This window comes from Molossus molossus, unplaced genomic scaffold (assembly GCF_014108415.1).
Source record: "Molossus molossus isolate mMolMol1 unplaced genomic scaffold, mMolMol1.p scaffold_m16_p_6, whole genome shotgun sequence".
NCBI lineage: Eukaryota > Metazoa > Chordata > Mammalia > Chiroptera > Molossidae > Molossus > Molossus molossus.
Genome location: NW_023425399.1, coordinates 67496550 through 67511971, shown reverse-complemented (window position 1 = coordinate 67511971; position 15422 = coordinate 67496550). Strand labels below are relative to the sequence as shown.

Here is a 15422-nt window from a genome sequence, read left to right as displayed (position 1 = left end):
GGCCCCCTCCCCCGACCTGTCAAATCACTTGGTCTGCCCTTCCACTCCCTGTCGCCCTGCTCCACTGAGATCAGTCCTGCCAGGGGTTGGGGTGGGGATCTGAGAGCTCCTCGAAGCTAGGACCTTTGGTGCACATTGGAGGCATTTGCCTGGGAAGAAGAAGAAGTACTCACCCTCCTCCAATATCACAACCAATAGAACAGTATTTGGACCTACCTTTCTAAGTCCTGGTGGCCCTGCCCTTTTCTTTCATTTGAGGGTTCATTGTTTGTCTCACCATTTTAGCAATCTGGTAGTTCCAGGCCAGGTGAGGCATTTGAGGATGTATAGGTAGGTTGGTGTGTAACAGACTGCTATGCCTCCCAGACTATTCTGGTGCATGGCACCTCTTGTCTTCTGTGGGTTCTGGAGACTCACAGCTGGTGGCTCATGTTGGTTTGTTCTTATAGGCACTGCTGTGGTACGAGGGTCCAGCTGGTAAGCTGATGGAGTATACATGTCCTCAGGTACCATTGCTGCCTGTTGGGGCTCAGCATCTGATCATTCACTGCTGATGCTTTTGGGGGCAGGTCTCAGCTCCCAGTCTGCCCCGCTACTGCTGCTGTTGTTGCTGCAGGGATGTGTCTCAGCTCCCAATGCTCTGCTGTTGTTGGGGGCCGAGGATACTCATCTCCTGGGACTTTACTGCTGCTGGGAGTGGGGCTCCACTCCCAATCTGCTACTGCAGTTGTCAGGGGAAGGTCTTGGCTCCTCAAGCCTTGCTGCTGCTGGGGGTGGGAATCAGCTCCCAAGTGTCTACTGCTGTTGCTGGGGCTGTGTGTTGGCTCTGGAGCATTAGCTGCTATTGAGGGTAGGGCTCTGCTCCTAAGCCTGTCACTGCTGCTGTTGGCTCCCAAGCTGGCTGATACAGCTTTTGGGGGCAGTGATTGGCTCCCATACCTTGCTGTTTTGGGGGTGGGACTCTGCCACCAAGTGGGCTGCTGCTGCTGTAGGGATGGTACTTGATTCCTGTACCTTACAGCACTGCTATTGTGTGCTGGTCCTTGTTGGCACAGTGGGGACAACTGGTCCAATGCTGCAAGGCACATTGGTGGCTTCAGGTTGCTGGGCCCTAGTCACTCCCCATTGCCTCCTCCCAGAGAAGACCCAGCAGATCTTCCAAAATGGTGAGGCCTTCCAGCTTCAAGCAGGGAGAAGCATCCTGACAAGTAGCACACATTGGTAGCTAGCTGCTTACCCATCCACAGCACCAGAACCCTCTGCCATAAGTTTCTATACTGCTGCGTGGTTGCTCATCTACACTCACATCCACTTACACTCTCTCTCGCACCCGCTCACACTCTCATACACTCACTCTTGCTCTAGTCCTGCCCACCACCATCTTCCATGAATCAGCAATTTAGAAGATAACAGTAAGCACCCAGGCAGAACATAAAAAAAATAAAATAAAAAAATGAGGAAAGTTTAAGGGACTTCTGGGACAACATCAAGCATAACAACATCTGCATTATAGAGGTAACAGAAGGAGAAGGGAATAAGGGGATTGAGAAACTGTTTGAAGAAATCATGGCTGAAAACTCCCCTAACCTGGTGAAGAAAAAAGTCATACAAGTTCAGGAAATACAGAGAGTCCCAATCAAGATGAAGCCAAAGATACCCACACCAAGAAACATCATCAATAAAATGGCAAAGGTTAAAGACAAAGATAGAATCTTAAAAGCAGCGAGAGAGTTAGTTGCCTACAAGAGAGCTCCCATAAGGCTGTCAGTTGATTTCTCAACAGAAACACTTCAAGCCAGAAATAATTGGCATGAAACATTCAAAGTGATAAAAAGCAAGGACCTACAACCAAGACTATACCATACAACAAGGCTATCATTTAAAATTGAAGCTGAAATAAAAAGCATCCCAGACAAAAAAAAAAAGCTAAAAGAGAGCTCATTACCCAGGAATGAGTATTGCAAAAAATGCTAAAGGGTCAGCTTTAAGAAGAAAAATATATATAGAGAGGAGTATAGGTATAAAGACTAAAATATGTACCTATCAATAATATCTTTAAATGTAAATGGATTAAATGCTATCAAAAGATTCAACAGGAGGATATAACCCTTATAAACATATGTGCACTCAACATAGGAGCATCTAAATATATAAAAAAATATTGGTGGACATTAAGGGAAAGAGCAAAAACAATACAGTCGTAATGGGATTTTAACACCCCACTTACATCAATGGATACTTCTTCCAGATAAAAAGTCAACAAGGCAAGAGCAACCTTAAATGACATACTAGATTAGATGGATTTAACTTATATCTGTAGAACATTTCATCCAAAGCAGCAGAATATACATTCTTCTCAAGTATACAAGGAATATTCTCAAATATAGACCACATGTTAGGACACAAAATAAGGCTTAATAAAGTCAAGAAGATTGAAATCATATCAAGCATTTCCTTTGACCATAATGGTATGAAACTAGAAATCAATTACAATAAAAAAACTGAAAAACATTCAAACACACAAAGGCTAAATAGCATGTTATTAAACAAAGAGATCAAGGAAGGAATCAAAAGTTACTTGGAGACAAAGAAAATCAACACAAAACAATCTAAAATCTATAAGACACAGCAAAAGTAGTCCTCAGGGAATTTCATAGCATTATAGGCCTATCTTAAGAAGCAAGAAAAAATCTCACAAAAATAACCTACTCCTACACTTAAAAGAACTAGGAAACATACACATACACACACCAAACAAAGCCAAGAGTAAATAGAAGGAAGGAAATAAAAGTGATTAGAGGACAAATAAATGACATAGAGACTTAAATATATATAAGTATATAAAGGATCAATGAAACCAAGAGCTAGTTCTTTGAAAAGATAAACAAGATTGATGAATCTTTAAACAACTTCATCAAGAAAAAAAGAGGGAGGACTCAAATAAATACAATCAGATATGAAAGAGAAGTAACAACTGACATGACAGAAATACAGAGGATTCTAAGAAAATACTATGAACAACTATGTCAACAAATTGGACAACCTGGGTGAAATGGATAAATTCTTAAAAAACATAAAATCTTCCAAAACTGAATCAGGAAGATAAATCTTGAATAGATCAATCACAACTAATGAAATTGAAGCAGTAATCAAGAGACTCCCAAAAAACAAAATTCCTGGACTGAATGGCTTCGCAGGGGAATTTTACCAAATATTCACAGAACTAACACCTATCCTTCTCAAACTATTCCAAAAAATTCAAGAGAAGGAAAGACTTCCAAGCTCTTTTTATGAGGCCAGCATTATCCAAATTCCAAAAACAAATAAAAACACTACACAGAAAGAAAATTACAGGCCAATATTCCTGATAAACATAGATGCTAAAATCCTCAACAAAATATTAGCAAACTAGATCCAGCAATACATAGAAAAGATCATACACCATGATCAACTGGGCTTTATTCCAGGGATGCAAGGTTGGTACAATATTTTCAAATCAATAAATGTGATACATCACATAAACAAAATGAAGGACAAAAATCACATGATCATTCAATAAAATCCATCACCCATTTATGATAAAAATTCTCAGCAAAGTGTAAATAGAGGGATCACACCACAACATAAGAATATACATATATGACAACAGTGTGGTGACAGAGGGGGTAGGGGTAGGTGGAGGTGGCAAAGGGGAGATAAAAGGAAATAGAAAGAGACTTTGCTTTGGGCGATGGGTGAACAGTGTAGTGTGCAGATGATGTTTTGTTGAATTATAAACTTAAAATCTGAATGATTTTGTGAACCAGTGTCATCCCAATAAATTCAATTATAAAACATACAACTTCTTCTAGAACCACTGTCTCCATCCTGGCCATTGCTATGAGCAGTTGTTGTTTTCATCATTTTATCATCATTTCTTCATGTTCCTGGGAACCACTCCACTTTATCTCATGGGCTCCCAAGATGTGGGGAGATAACAATATTGCCCTGGGCTTGTACAGCACTAGAAACTTTCTGTATGTGAATTTCAAAATATTGTCTCTATCAGTGTCTACAATAATGTGTATGTGAATGAGTTAATTTTCCTTTTTAGAAGATGAATCACAGGTCAAGAAACTCACCATCCAGTGCTTTTCAGTCCTAAATCAGAGCTCTTCCTACTAAGCCAGTAGTTCTTCTAACCTGCATTGAGAGAAGTACCTGAGAACTTGATAGAAATGCTAATGCTGTGGCCAGACCTGCTGAATCAGAAACACTGAGGGTGAAGCCCAGGGTTTTTCAACAAGCCCTCCATGTATTCTGATGCATTTCATGAGGCCAGTGATTCTACACACTGGATGTACATTAAACTCATCTGTAAAATATTTAAAAAATATTTATGCTGGGGCCCCAGTCCCAGACCAATTAGTTCAGAATCTCTGAAGGCTCGGACTTCAGTATCTTTAAACACATATCCTCAGGTAATTCTAATAGCACCTAGGCTCAAAAGACCCACTGCTCTGGAAGATGAAGAGCCTATGGAGCCTGTGAATTCCTTCTGATTTAGTCAATAGGCACTCCCCCAAAAAGGTAAATTATATGAACCTGATTAGGCACACAAATGTTCTATGAAATTTAGAAATGCTATTTATTAACCAACTCTGTGCATTCATACAAAATGTGCCCATGCAAATATAAAGCCCCTACATAGAAAATCATTATAGCTAACCCTGAAAAAAATGTGCATGACAATATAGATGCACACATTACCCAACAAGCAATGCAATACTCACAGGAACCAGCACATTGACTGATTATCGCTAGGCATTGTGCTAGCTAGCTGCTTCATAGTTATTGACAATATTAGCTAAATTCTCACCATAGAAAAGCATGGACCACCTACATAAGGATAATTATGTATTACTTTTTTGCCCCTCTGAACAAAGTGAAAGTTGGTCCTTACACAGGAAAGGCTCCTAACTACCTATGGCCACTCACATCACTTTAATCATAACAAGAAAAAGATTTTGCAGCTTTTTCTCAAACAGGGGCAATTAGCTATTCCTGAGATAAACCAGTTTGAGTTCTCATATTCAGAACAACTGATGCAGTGTTGAGGGGAGAGAGGAGGAGGAAAATTAGGTCATTACATTAAACTGTCATCTCATATTTCTCATACATTCCTATTTGGTCATATACTTTCTCACAGAACCAAAGGATTTTGACTACATCAACCTTTGTAGCTGGCTATAGATCTCTTTTTATTTTATTTTTTTTTATCCTCACCCGAGGACATTTTTCCATCTTTTGCACAGATAGAGTAGGTGGGAGAGAGAGGAAGAGAGAGAAACATCGACGTGAAAGGGACACATCGAGTGGCTGCCACCCACACGACCAACCAGGGCCGGGGACAAACTGCAACCGAGGTACATGCCCTTAGCGGGAATTGAACCTGGGTCTCTCCGGACCGCAGGCCGATGCTCTAACTGCTGAGCCAAACCGGCCAGGGCTAGATCTCTTTTTAATTATGAGTAAACTGAGGCTCCAAGTGTCTAAGTTACTGGCTTAAGGTGACAAAACATGTAAGTGGCATGGCCCAGGATAGCTGAGTTCAGAATCTATGGTGTTTTTTTGTTTGTTTTTTCTTTTTTTTTTTTTTTTAAGGCTATCCTTGCTTTAAGAAACAGGGCTAGTGACGTAGTGACAGCTTTATGCAGAAGGAAGCAGCATAAGCAAACCCAGAGAAGCATTACCTTTCAGTTCTACAGTGGTAAACACTGAACACTTCACAGTGTGCTAAATACTCCCCTCACCAAGCAACGCAGTGCGTGAGCCGCTAACACACGTCCAAGGCACAGCTCATTCATCTGGACAGATCTAGCATCAAGTGCTCCTATAAATAGCTTCATTATCTGAAATAGAAACTCATCTATCACCATTCTAATTAGAATGTGACTAAGGAAGTCAGTATTTAACAAGGCTTTTGTAATATTTGGTGGTTACAATAATAGCTTTGAAGTTCCAGGACGAAAATCAGTTTTCGAAATTTCTTCTCATTTACTATCTCTTACTCTCCATTATTCTCAGTTGCCAGATATTCCCTAAACCACTGTTTTTGAAATTTAATAATGGTGATACATTTTCAAAGAATCTGGAAAAACAAGAGCACAAAGAATAAAAAAAACATATGCTCTTCTGTCAGAGACTCCCACTGCTCCCACTTGGGTATACATCCTCCCAGGCATTTTCTGTGCAGATAAGCATTTTTACCAGTTAGCATCATAATATACATTTTCTCCAACTTTCACCTAACACATCAGGATTCCCTCCATCAGATCATTATTTCATAATTGGGGGGGAGGGGGGTTCTACAATATTCTGTCACATGTACATACCATAATTGATTTAGAAATTTCCCACTTTACTGAATATCAACTGCTTAAACTTCTTGGTTTTTATGGGCAACACAGAGCAAAACATTATTGTATAGTAATTCCTATAGATTTCTGTGTCTTTTTTTTTTAATCCTCACCCAAGGACATTTTTTCATTTTTGTTTTTGTTTTTTTTTTGTTCAGAGTGGAAAGGAGAGAGAGAGAGAAACATCAATGTGAAAGGGACACATAGAGTGGCTGCCACCCACATGACCAACCAGGGCTGGGGACAAACTGCAACCGAGGTACGTGCCCTTAGCAGGAACCAAACCCGGGTCTCTCTGGACTGCAGGCCAATGCTCTAACCACTGAGCCAAACCGGCCAGGGCAATTTCGGTGTCTTTTTTAGGGAAAATTTCCCGTAGTGGATTTGCTGGGTCAAAAGATTTATAAAAAAATTAAGAATATGTCTTTATCAACCCTACTTATCTGCTTATAAATTACCAACTTACACTCCCATCAGAAGTGTGTTGGAGTGGCTTCTACCTTGCATCCTCACCAAAGCTTCCTATTAAAATGGTGTTTTTGCCAAATGATTGTTGGTAAATTATACTGCATTAAAATGTGCATTTCTTTGTCATTGCTTGTCTTCAAGGATCAGATTTCAGTATTATTTAAGGAGAATGAGTAAGTCTGGAAGTCAGCCAAAAAATATTCTTGTGCCTGCATGGGGAACTCTAAAAGTGCACATATCATCTTGGCTGGTAAAGTTTTCCTTTCTTTCTTTGTTAAATACCGATTTTTTAGAGAGAGACATAGAAACATCAATGTGAGAGAGAAACATCCATTGGCTGCCTCCTGCATGGCCCCTACCGGGGATTGAGCCCACAACCCGGCCATGTACCCTGACTGGGAATTGAACTGGGCCCTCTCTGCCCACAGGATGATGCTCAATCCACTGAGCCGCACCAGCCAGGCTAAGATTTTTCTTAAGCTTGTATACAAGAACCTGGCCAATCTCTTAAAAGATTACATTTATCTCAAAAAAAACATGAGAGGCTAGTGTGTGTGTGTGTATCTACATGTGTTAGTAACCACATTCATGGGGGAGAATTACTGTCTTTTGTCACCTTCCTCAAAGTTAAACAGCTCTGATAAGGAACTATTTGTCAAATAAAATGTCACTTGTGAAACACAATGGCCTGCCACATAAATGTGCTTTTTAAAAAATGGAATAATCGCCCTGGCCGTTTTGGCTCAGCGGTTAGAGTGTTGGCCTGCGGTCCGGAGAGACCTGGGTTCGGTTCCCACTAAGGGCACGTACCTCGGTTGCCGTTTGTCCCCGGCCCTGGTTGGTCATGCGGGTGGCAGCCACTCGATGTGTCCCTTTCACATCGATGTTTCCCTCTCTCTCTCTTCCTCTCTCTCCCTCCTCCTCTGTCTGTACAAAAAATGGAAAAATGTCCTCGGATGAGGATTAAAAAAATAAATAAATAAAAAAAATAAAATAAAATAAAATAAAAAATGGAATAATCTAATTTTACTTAATGAGTAAAAAGTCCATTAAAACACAAGGCAACCTCTATGGCAATCCAAGACTGTCACTTCTTACATGGCTAATTTACTGCAGTGAGAAAGGTAGAAAAGCATTTAAAATGCCGCACATAACCTTTGTTGTAAGCAATTTTTAAAACCATTTCTCTTTATTGTTGTAAGTATTACAAATGTTCCCCCTTTATTCCTCCACTGACCTACTCCAACCTGCTCTCCCCCTCCCCAGGCCTTCCCCACACTATTATCTGTGTCCATCGGTTATGTATATCTGCATATAAGTTCTTTGGTTTATCTCTTCCCACCCCCCAACCCCCTTCCCTCTGAGATTCGTATCTGTTCCCTACTTCCATGTCTCTCTGGATCTATTTTGTTCGTTAGTTTATTTTGTTCACTACATTCCACATATAAGTGAGATCATGCAAGCAATTTTGAATCCATGTTCTAGACTTCATGTTGACTTTAAAAAAAAATAGTTAGGGTTGATGTTGACTTAAATTGTGTAATAAATGTGCTAGAAAGTTGACACAATAAAGAAAATGGATTATAGCTGTTAAGAAAAATAGGCTGAGCAGTCCTCAAGGTGCATGATCTAACTCACTGTACCCAAGAAGGCTCTGTGAAATGTTAAAGAAATATAGAGTATAAGGGGGTGGAAGATTCTTCCAGGAGAGTAAACTGCATGTTACGTGTTGTCCTCATTTCTCTTGCTGGGGTGGGGGGTGTCTCAGTATCACTACGGTTCCATCCATTAATCCCAATGCTACAGAAGGAGCAGGATGTGATCACCCAGGCTGAGTGCTAAGCTCCTTTGAGCAGGCATTTTACCTGGATGAATGCTTTATCTGAACTTAGCAATTCACTCCATGACTACAGAGAAATACCATGTAGATTTTTAAGGTTTGGCAACTCCATAATTAATGTTTTTCAGATCACTGTGTGATTAGTAGGAATGCAGTTACCAATAGGCTGGGCCATATGCCATTAGATTTGCAATTTGCTTTTCTGCTCATCAAGAGAACCCTAAATTCTTGTTTTCTTATAACCCTGAATCTTAGAGCAAATCGAGAAGCAAATATTTCTTAACTGTGAGGCAAATAGCTAAGTGAAGTGGAATTGTTCAGTTTTTTAAAGTGTAATATCTAGGCTCTTTTTTCACACCTGCCGCAATGTTACATTTTTGTGTGTTAGTAATGGCTAAAAAATGTTCTGAGATTACCTAAGAGTTTAGCAGTAAGCATAAGCCAGTTTTATATATTAGTGAAATTAAGCTTTAAAACTGTTGAATTAGACCATGTTAGATAGGGCTTGACTAATCTCCAAATCTAAAATTTAAATTTGTTGATGCTGTGAGCAGAACCTGTAACTTACTTCTAATCAATAGAATATGGCAAAGGTGATGAGAAGTTGCTCCCCTATTATTTCATCTAAGACTGTCTTACTAGGGGACAGTCTAGTCTCCCTCGGTTGTTGGCAAGCTGTCAAGGGTCTTATGACCATGAGAAAATGCATTCTGCAAATGGCTGGAGGGCTTAGAAGCGAGATCTTCCTCAGTTGAGACCCCAGCCTTAGCCTTGCAAAGGACCCAGTGAAACCACACCCAAGCACCTGACCTGCAGAAACTGAGATAATTAATGTGTGTTGTTTTAAGCTATTAATTTTGTAGTAATTTGTTATACAGCAATAAAAAACAGCTGCAGATTTTAGTGTCAGCAGTGGGGCTCTGCTATCACAAATGCACGAATGTGTGGGAGGCTTTGCAGCTTCCACACAGCGGTGACTGGAGGCTGGACAAGTCTGAAGAGCAATGACAGAAAAGGAAAGAAAGCCGAAAATGTACAACTTCCTTGATAATGTGTAAGTTTATAAAAATGAACGAGCACTTACTGCTGAGAACAGAAAAACATGAAAACGCTAATTTTGGTTTAAAACAGTGAACACTGGTACAAATTGATGGACACAACTAAGCAGACTGGGTGCAGGTGTCCTTGGGAGGTCACATACCACTTTGTATCAATAAAGTGTTAATTTTTCTCAACACATTTTTGACTGGCTTCAAACAAATTTTAAATGATGCTTCAGTTCCTAAAATGAATACACAGTGTTAATAAAGAGAAGCTGATAACACCTTCAGAGATAAATGATAAGAGTAAGACCAAGATATGGGATCAATATAACAATTTTCTGAAAAAAATATTTAAAAAAAATTTAGAGTTAAAAAAAATGAGAAAGTTTGGTAAAGCATGACATGGTAGAAAATGCCAGCAAGTACTAGGTGTTAGGTTGGCAGTGGTAACAAAGTCTTCTTAGTCCCTGACATGCGAATGAGCTGCAGGAACATGCTGCGTGGGCCTTCGTAAAATGCACCTTTGATTGTTCAGCTAGCTGTGGAGCTGATGTGAGTGAGAGTGGTAATGTAGATTAAAAGCACCTGGTTATATAACAGCTTCTGTTCTTATAAAAAGTCAAAACTTTGAAATGAGATTCTGTACTTTTTTAAAAAGGCCTTCATAGGCAACCATTTATATATGTATTTTGTTTCCCATCTCCAAAACATGAAATAGTCCACACACTATATTATCAGATGGACACCTTGTATCATGTACACAGAAGCTATCTCTACAATGCAGAAGATAAGGCCTTTGATGTCATGTAAATGTTACCTCTGGACTAAACACATACAATACTGAAATTATTACACAAAGAATGCATTTACCATTTTTATTTTACTATGCAGAGACATACATTCACTGTGGGCTGAGTGATGCAGGTAGACAGTGTAATGGAGAATATATCTTTTTTGGAGTCTATTTATAACTAAACAGTAAATAGTTTAATTACAGTGGAAATTCTGTACAGTTTAAGGCTTGGCTCTGAACTAGGTTGTAAATATGGACCAGATTTGGAGAAAAAACCCTATTTATTTCAAGTAAAAGAAGAAAAATCAATGAAAAAATGTAAGAAAGAAGAAAAGAAGGGGAAAAAAAACGCAACAGGAACTCAACAGGTTTTTTGGAGTGAAATTTCATAATATTGTAAACTAACAAAAATACATATTTTCTTCTCCAAATTATGACAATTTACATATTTAGGATTTGATAGGAAATTCTGGAAAGCTTTCAAGACTGAACAGACTAAAATAGAGACAGGAAGAAATCACATTAATATGCTAAAATCAGTACTACCTTATAATGAATTAAATTAGATACACAAAGCAGGATTGGAAGCATTAAATATTTCCAGAGGATCAGAGAGTCATCACTGTTTATGGGTTAAGAGTAATAAAACCAGATGAAACAAGTACAAGATTCAAGTGTTTACTGAATAAACTCGGTTATTGGCACATCTAATCTGGGATAAACCTGATACACCAGACAGCTTCTAGCATTTTAGGATAATCTTCATTTATCTGTAAACAAAAGGTCTGTCACCTAAGAAACTGAAATTTTGTTTAGACTTTAATAATAATAAACTATAAAAGGCATGGATTGGTTATGTGTTACATGAGATCACGGTTTATATTGTTGGTTATGAACGTGCAGGTATAGCTGAAAACTTAGACACTTTGTGAAAATTAAAAATGCTGCTTTTTTGTAATTTTATCGTTGCTTCATGCAATATCAGTTTAGTGATGCTGATTCGGATTGCTTTATTACGGGAAGATCTTTCTGCCAGTGTCTTTAATTAATGGTCAAGGTTTGTTCTTCTGGATTGAAAATTTCCACGGGCAGATACAAGTCAGTGGGGTTAGAAGAGGGAACTCCATATAGGCTCTGGTTTTCCTAATGGTTTGCATGACTGGATTCCTGTGCAGGCTAAGTTATTCCTGTAGAAAAGAGATTTGATCAGTTACTCATTTGAAAACATCTGAGCCCAAGGTCACAAGAAATGTTATCTTGCAGGTCATTCAATGCTCTTCTTGACAAGATGCTGTAAAATACCAGTGTAAGTCACTGATAGGCTTTGTCTTGAATAACTACAGCATCACCCAAGTGGTTGAAGCTCTGTGGAGAGAATCTATTTTTGCTTTCTCTCTTCTAAATTACATTATTAACTTGAATCTGAGTGATTTTTTTTTAAAAAAATATTTTTATTGATTTTTTTAGAGAGATAGAAACATCAATGTGAGAGAAAAACATTGATCAGCTGCCTCCTGCACACCCCCCACTGGGGATCGAGCCCTCAACCTGGGCATGTGCCCTGACTGGGAATTGAACCAGGACTTCTCAGTGCATGGGATGACAATCCACTGAGCCTTACCGGCTGGGCAAATCTGAGTGATTTTTATGTTTTTCTTTAAGAGAGGCTTCTTGTCAATCTATGTTTCTTAAACTAATGTTAGAGAACTAACTTCATTTATACATGTAAAATATTTAAGAGACTTTTATCACATAGCCAAGTATGCAAGTAGCTTATCAGAAGCAGTCAGCATTCAAAGCCCTCCAGGGATGCGGAGAGCCCCACATGGCAGGTTAGTATGCATGACAAGTCTATGCACACACAGAGGATGCTGTCTGCTTGCAATGCCAACCACACAGCAGCGGAAAGGCATGCGCTTCCTGGAGGAAAGTGGGATCACAGGACTGAATTTTCCCTCCTCCAGAGCCACAATGCTACACTAGGGGAAAACGTTCAACCCAGAGAATACAGAAAATAGAAGACAGCCAAAATGAAAGTGAGTGCTCAGGTTTCAAATTAAAAAACAAAGCAAAACAAAAGCATAAACAGGTTATAAACAAACACAGTTGAAGAAAAAGCTTATAATGGGATAATGTTGCCATCAAAAGGAGTAAGGAGTATATTTATTTCCCTAGTATTTGCAACACACATATTGCATCTTTCAGAACAAAGCTACCTTAGTTCTGAGTAGGTCACATGGCAAGTAAAATCAAATCCGGCCTTGCAAAGCTGGATAATGAAAAGAGTACAGGAAATGGATCAAAAGGGAACACCAGCGAGATCATGCAAGCAAAGACTCCGCTTTTCCTTTATCCTCCAGCTGGCAGTGTACACAAAAGTCCTCAGGATGGAACCTCCAAATGTGACACAAACAAGTACCTGACAAGTAGTTTTCCATCCTTTTGGTACCCAGCCCTGCAAATGCCAGTGAGAGAAAAAAGGAAAGGGAGGAATCAGGTGAGGGATGAAGGGAAAGTGCCCCATGCCACATGCCCGCTGAGGCCAAGCCAAGTGAATCAGTGTCACCTCTTACCTGGGGTCAATCCTCTCCATCTTCCGGTGTGATCTCTGTCTCTTTATGGACCACTACTTTGGTCACTGACATGTCAGGGTGCTGCTCTTTGGCCTCTTTAATTGCCTGAGCCAGAGCCTATCCCCAGGAAATCACAGAAGGGCGAAGACAAAAAGGAGGTGGAACATGCATGATCAGTAGCAAGGTGGAGACTTATGAGCTAGATCTATATACACAATTTACAAATGAGGTACAATGATTGCAAAAGGAATCATACACTGTATATTGGAAAATTAATTCAGAAAACTGTTTAGATTACACGCTGAACTGTAAGAATGGGACTGGGAAGAATAGGGCCAACAAGTGTTTCTCTGGCTCTGACAGGGTGTTTACCATCTCACACACTACCTGGTCATGGTCGATGTCTGCATCACCCGTGATGACTATTCGCTTCTCAATTCTTGTCTCTGAAATGCCTCCTTTCACAGTCTGAAAGGAATAGACAAGCGTTATGAATTTGCCCACTCAGAAGAATAATCATTGTTCAATGGAGAGAATAGCAGAAGACGCTGACCAAGTTTGAAGTAACATCCTTCTTTTTTCTAATTTTTCAGTTACAGTTCACATACAATGCCATGTTAGTTTCAGGTGTATAACATAGTGATGAAACAGTTATGTAACTTATGAAGTTATGACACTGATAAGTCTAGTATCCACTCAACACCACACATAGTTATTATAATATCATTCATTAAGAACTGAAACATTAAGAACTGGCTGATTTGGCTCAGTGGTTGGAGCATTGGCCAGCAGACTGAAGAATCGTGGGTTCGATTCTGGTCAAGGGCATGAACCTCAGTTGCAGTTTGGTTCCCAGCCTTGGTCGGGGTTGTGCAGGAGGCAACCGATTGATGTGTCTCTTTCACATCGATGTTTCTCTCTCTCTCTTTCTTTCTCCTTTCCACCCTATCTGAAGATAAATGGAAAAATATCCTCAGGTGAGGATTAAAAAAAAAAGAATTGAAACAGAATTCAATAGTAGTTATTTTAAATCGTTAATTTCAGAAATGGGCATAGTATGGAGTCCTCTGATTTGGCTGGCTAGTGTTTCTGGAGCACCTGTCATGCACCAAGCATTCGTGTTAGGTAAGCAAAGGTTATAAGAATGTATATTCAGAAACAGAAACTAGCCTGTGAGGACAAATGTATCATAAAAATAGTAGTTGTGAAAGCTCCAACGCAGTATCCCGGCATCCCGATTGTTACATAACTATTTCCCTATGCAGCCAAACCTAGAAATTCTGGGTGAAGGCCTTCCTTTGATCAGGTCCCACTCCACTTACTTTGGTGATGTGGGTGGTGGTCGTGGAGCAGGTGGTTTCCGAGGTGATTGTCTGTGCACTCATTAGCACGCCTGGCTCCAAATCAGCACTAGAATCAACCTAAGCAAGCAAAGAAATAGACATCACACTCAAATATTTACAGTACCTCTCCAGATGTTTGCTGTTAATTTAGGGCATTATGATGATTTAGTTGTCTCTGATGATCACTGTGTGCCTCAGTCAACACCTGGCAGCTACCACTATTGGTAAAGACTGAACCAGACAGGGCCAGAGTTGACCATCATTAGTAAAACTGGGACTTTAGAAATGTAAGCAGTGGCTGGTTGGGCTAATATTTTTCCTTATCCATAGCTATGGAAATAGATGTCTGGGTCTTTTTCCACATTTTGAGATATAGGAAGACTTGTTTAAGCCATCTCCTACCCAACAATCAGTAATAAAATTATAATTACTGCATCACTCTTGATAAAGACAGTCTGGCTTGGTACTCTGAGTTTCACAAATCAATAATCATACAATTATGCCTGGCCTGTGGCTCAGTGGATTGAATGTCATCCCATGGACTGAGAGATCCTGGTTCAATTCCCGATCAGGGCACATGCCCAGGTTGCAGGCTCTACCCCCAGTAGGGGATGTGCAGGAGGCAGCTGATTGATGTTTTGCTCTCATATCCATATTTCTATCTCTCTCTCCCTTCTTCTCTCTCTAAAAAATCAATAAAAATATATTTAAAAATTAAAATTAAAATCATACAGTTAATCTAAAATGCACTAAGCCATTAAAGGGGTAAAACAAAGTGCAAGGGCTCTGGTCTTCACAGACTGTCTTACCTCTGATGATTCATATGTTATGGTTTTGGTTTCTGTGTGAACAACTGGCAATTCCTTGGTAGAAATTTCTAGCTTTGCTCCTCCCGGCGAAACACTGCCAAAACTGATGGTTTCTGTCTTCACAGTGGATGACTGCACCAAGGGAAAGTAGGAGA

At 39.7% G+C, this 15422-nt stretch overlaps 1 protein-coding gene across 4 annotated transcripts in view; it reads right to left on the bottom strand.

Moving 5' to 3' along the window:
* Positions 1–10627: 10627 nt before the first annotated feature.
* Positions 10628–15422, bottom strand: part of EPB41L3 (erythrocyte membrane protein band 4.1 like 3) — a 198706-nt gene continuing 193911 nt past the window's right edge. For 3 of the 4 annotated variants that reach the window (XM_036244576.1, XM_036244579.1, XM_036244578.1), the window contains exons 20-24: positions 15268–15399; positions 14438–14536; positions 13503–13583; positions 13116–13232; positions 10628–11729 (exon numbers count right to left, since the gene is read on the bottom strand). In XM_036244576.1, the coding sequence (XP_036100469.1) occupies positions 13122–13232; positions 13503–13583; positions 14438–14536; positions 15268–15399 (423 nt within the window). In that variant the 3' untranslated portion in view covers positions 10628–11729; positions 13116–13121. The remainder of the gene's footprint in view (positions 11730–13115; positions 13233–13502; positions 13584–14437; positions 14537–15267; positions 15400–15422) is intronic. The other variant, XM_036244580.1, reaches the window with a different exon arrangement.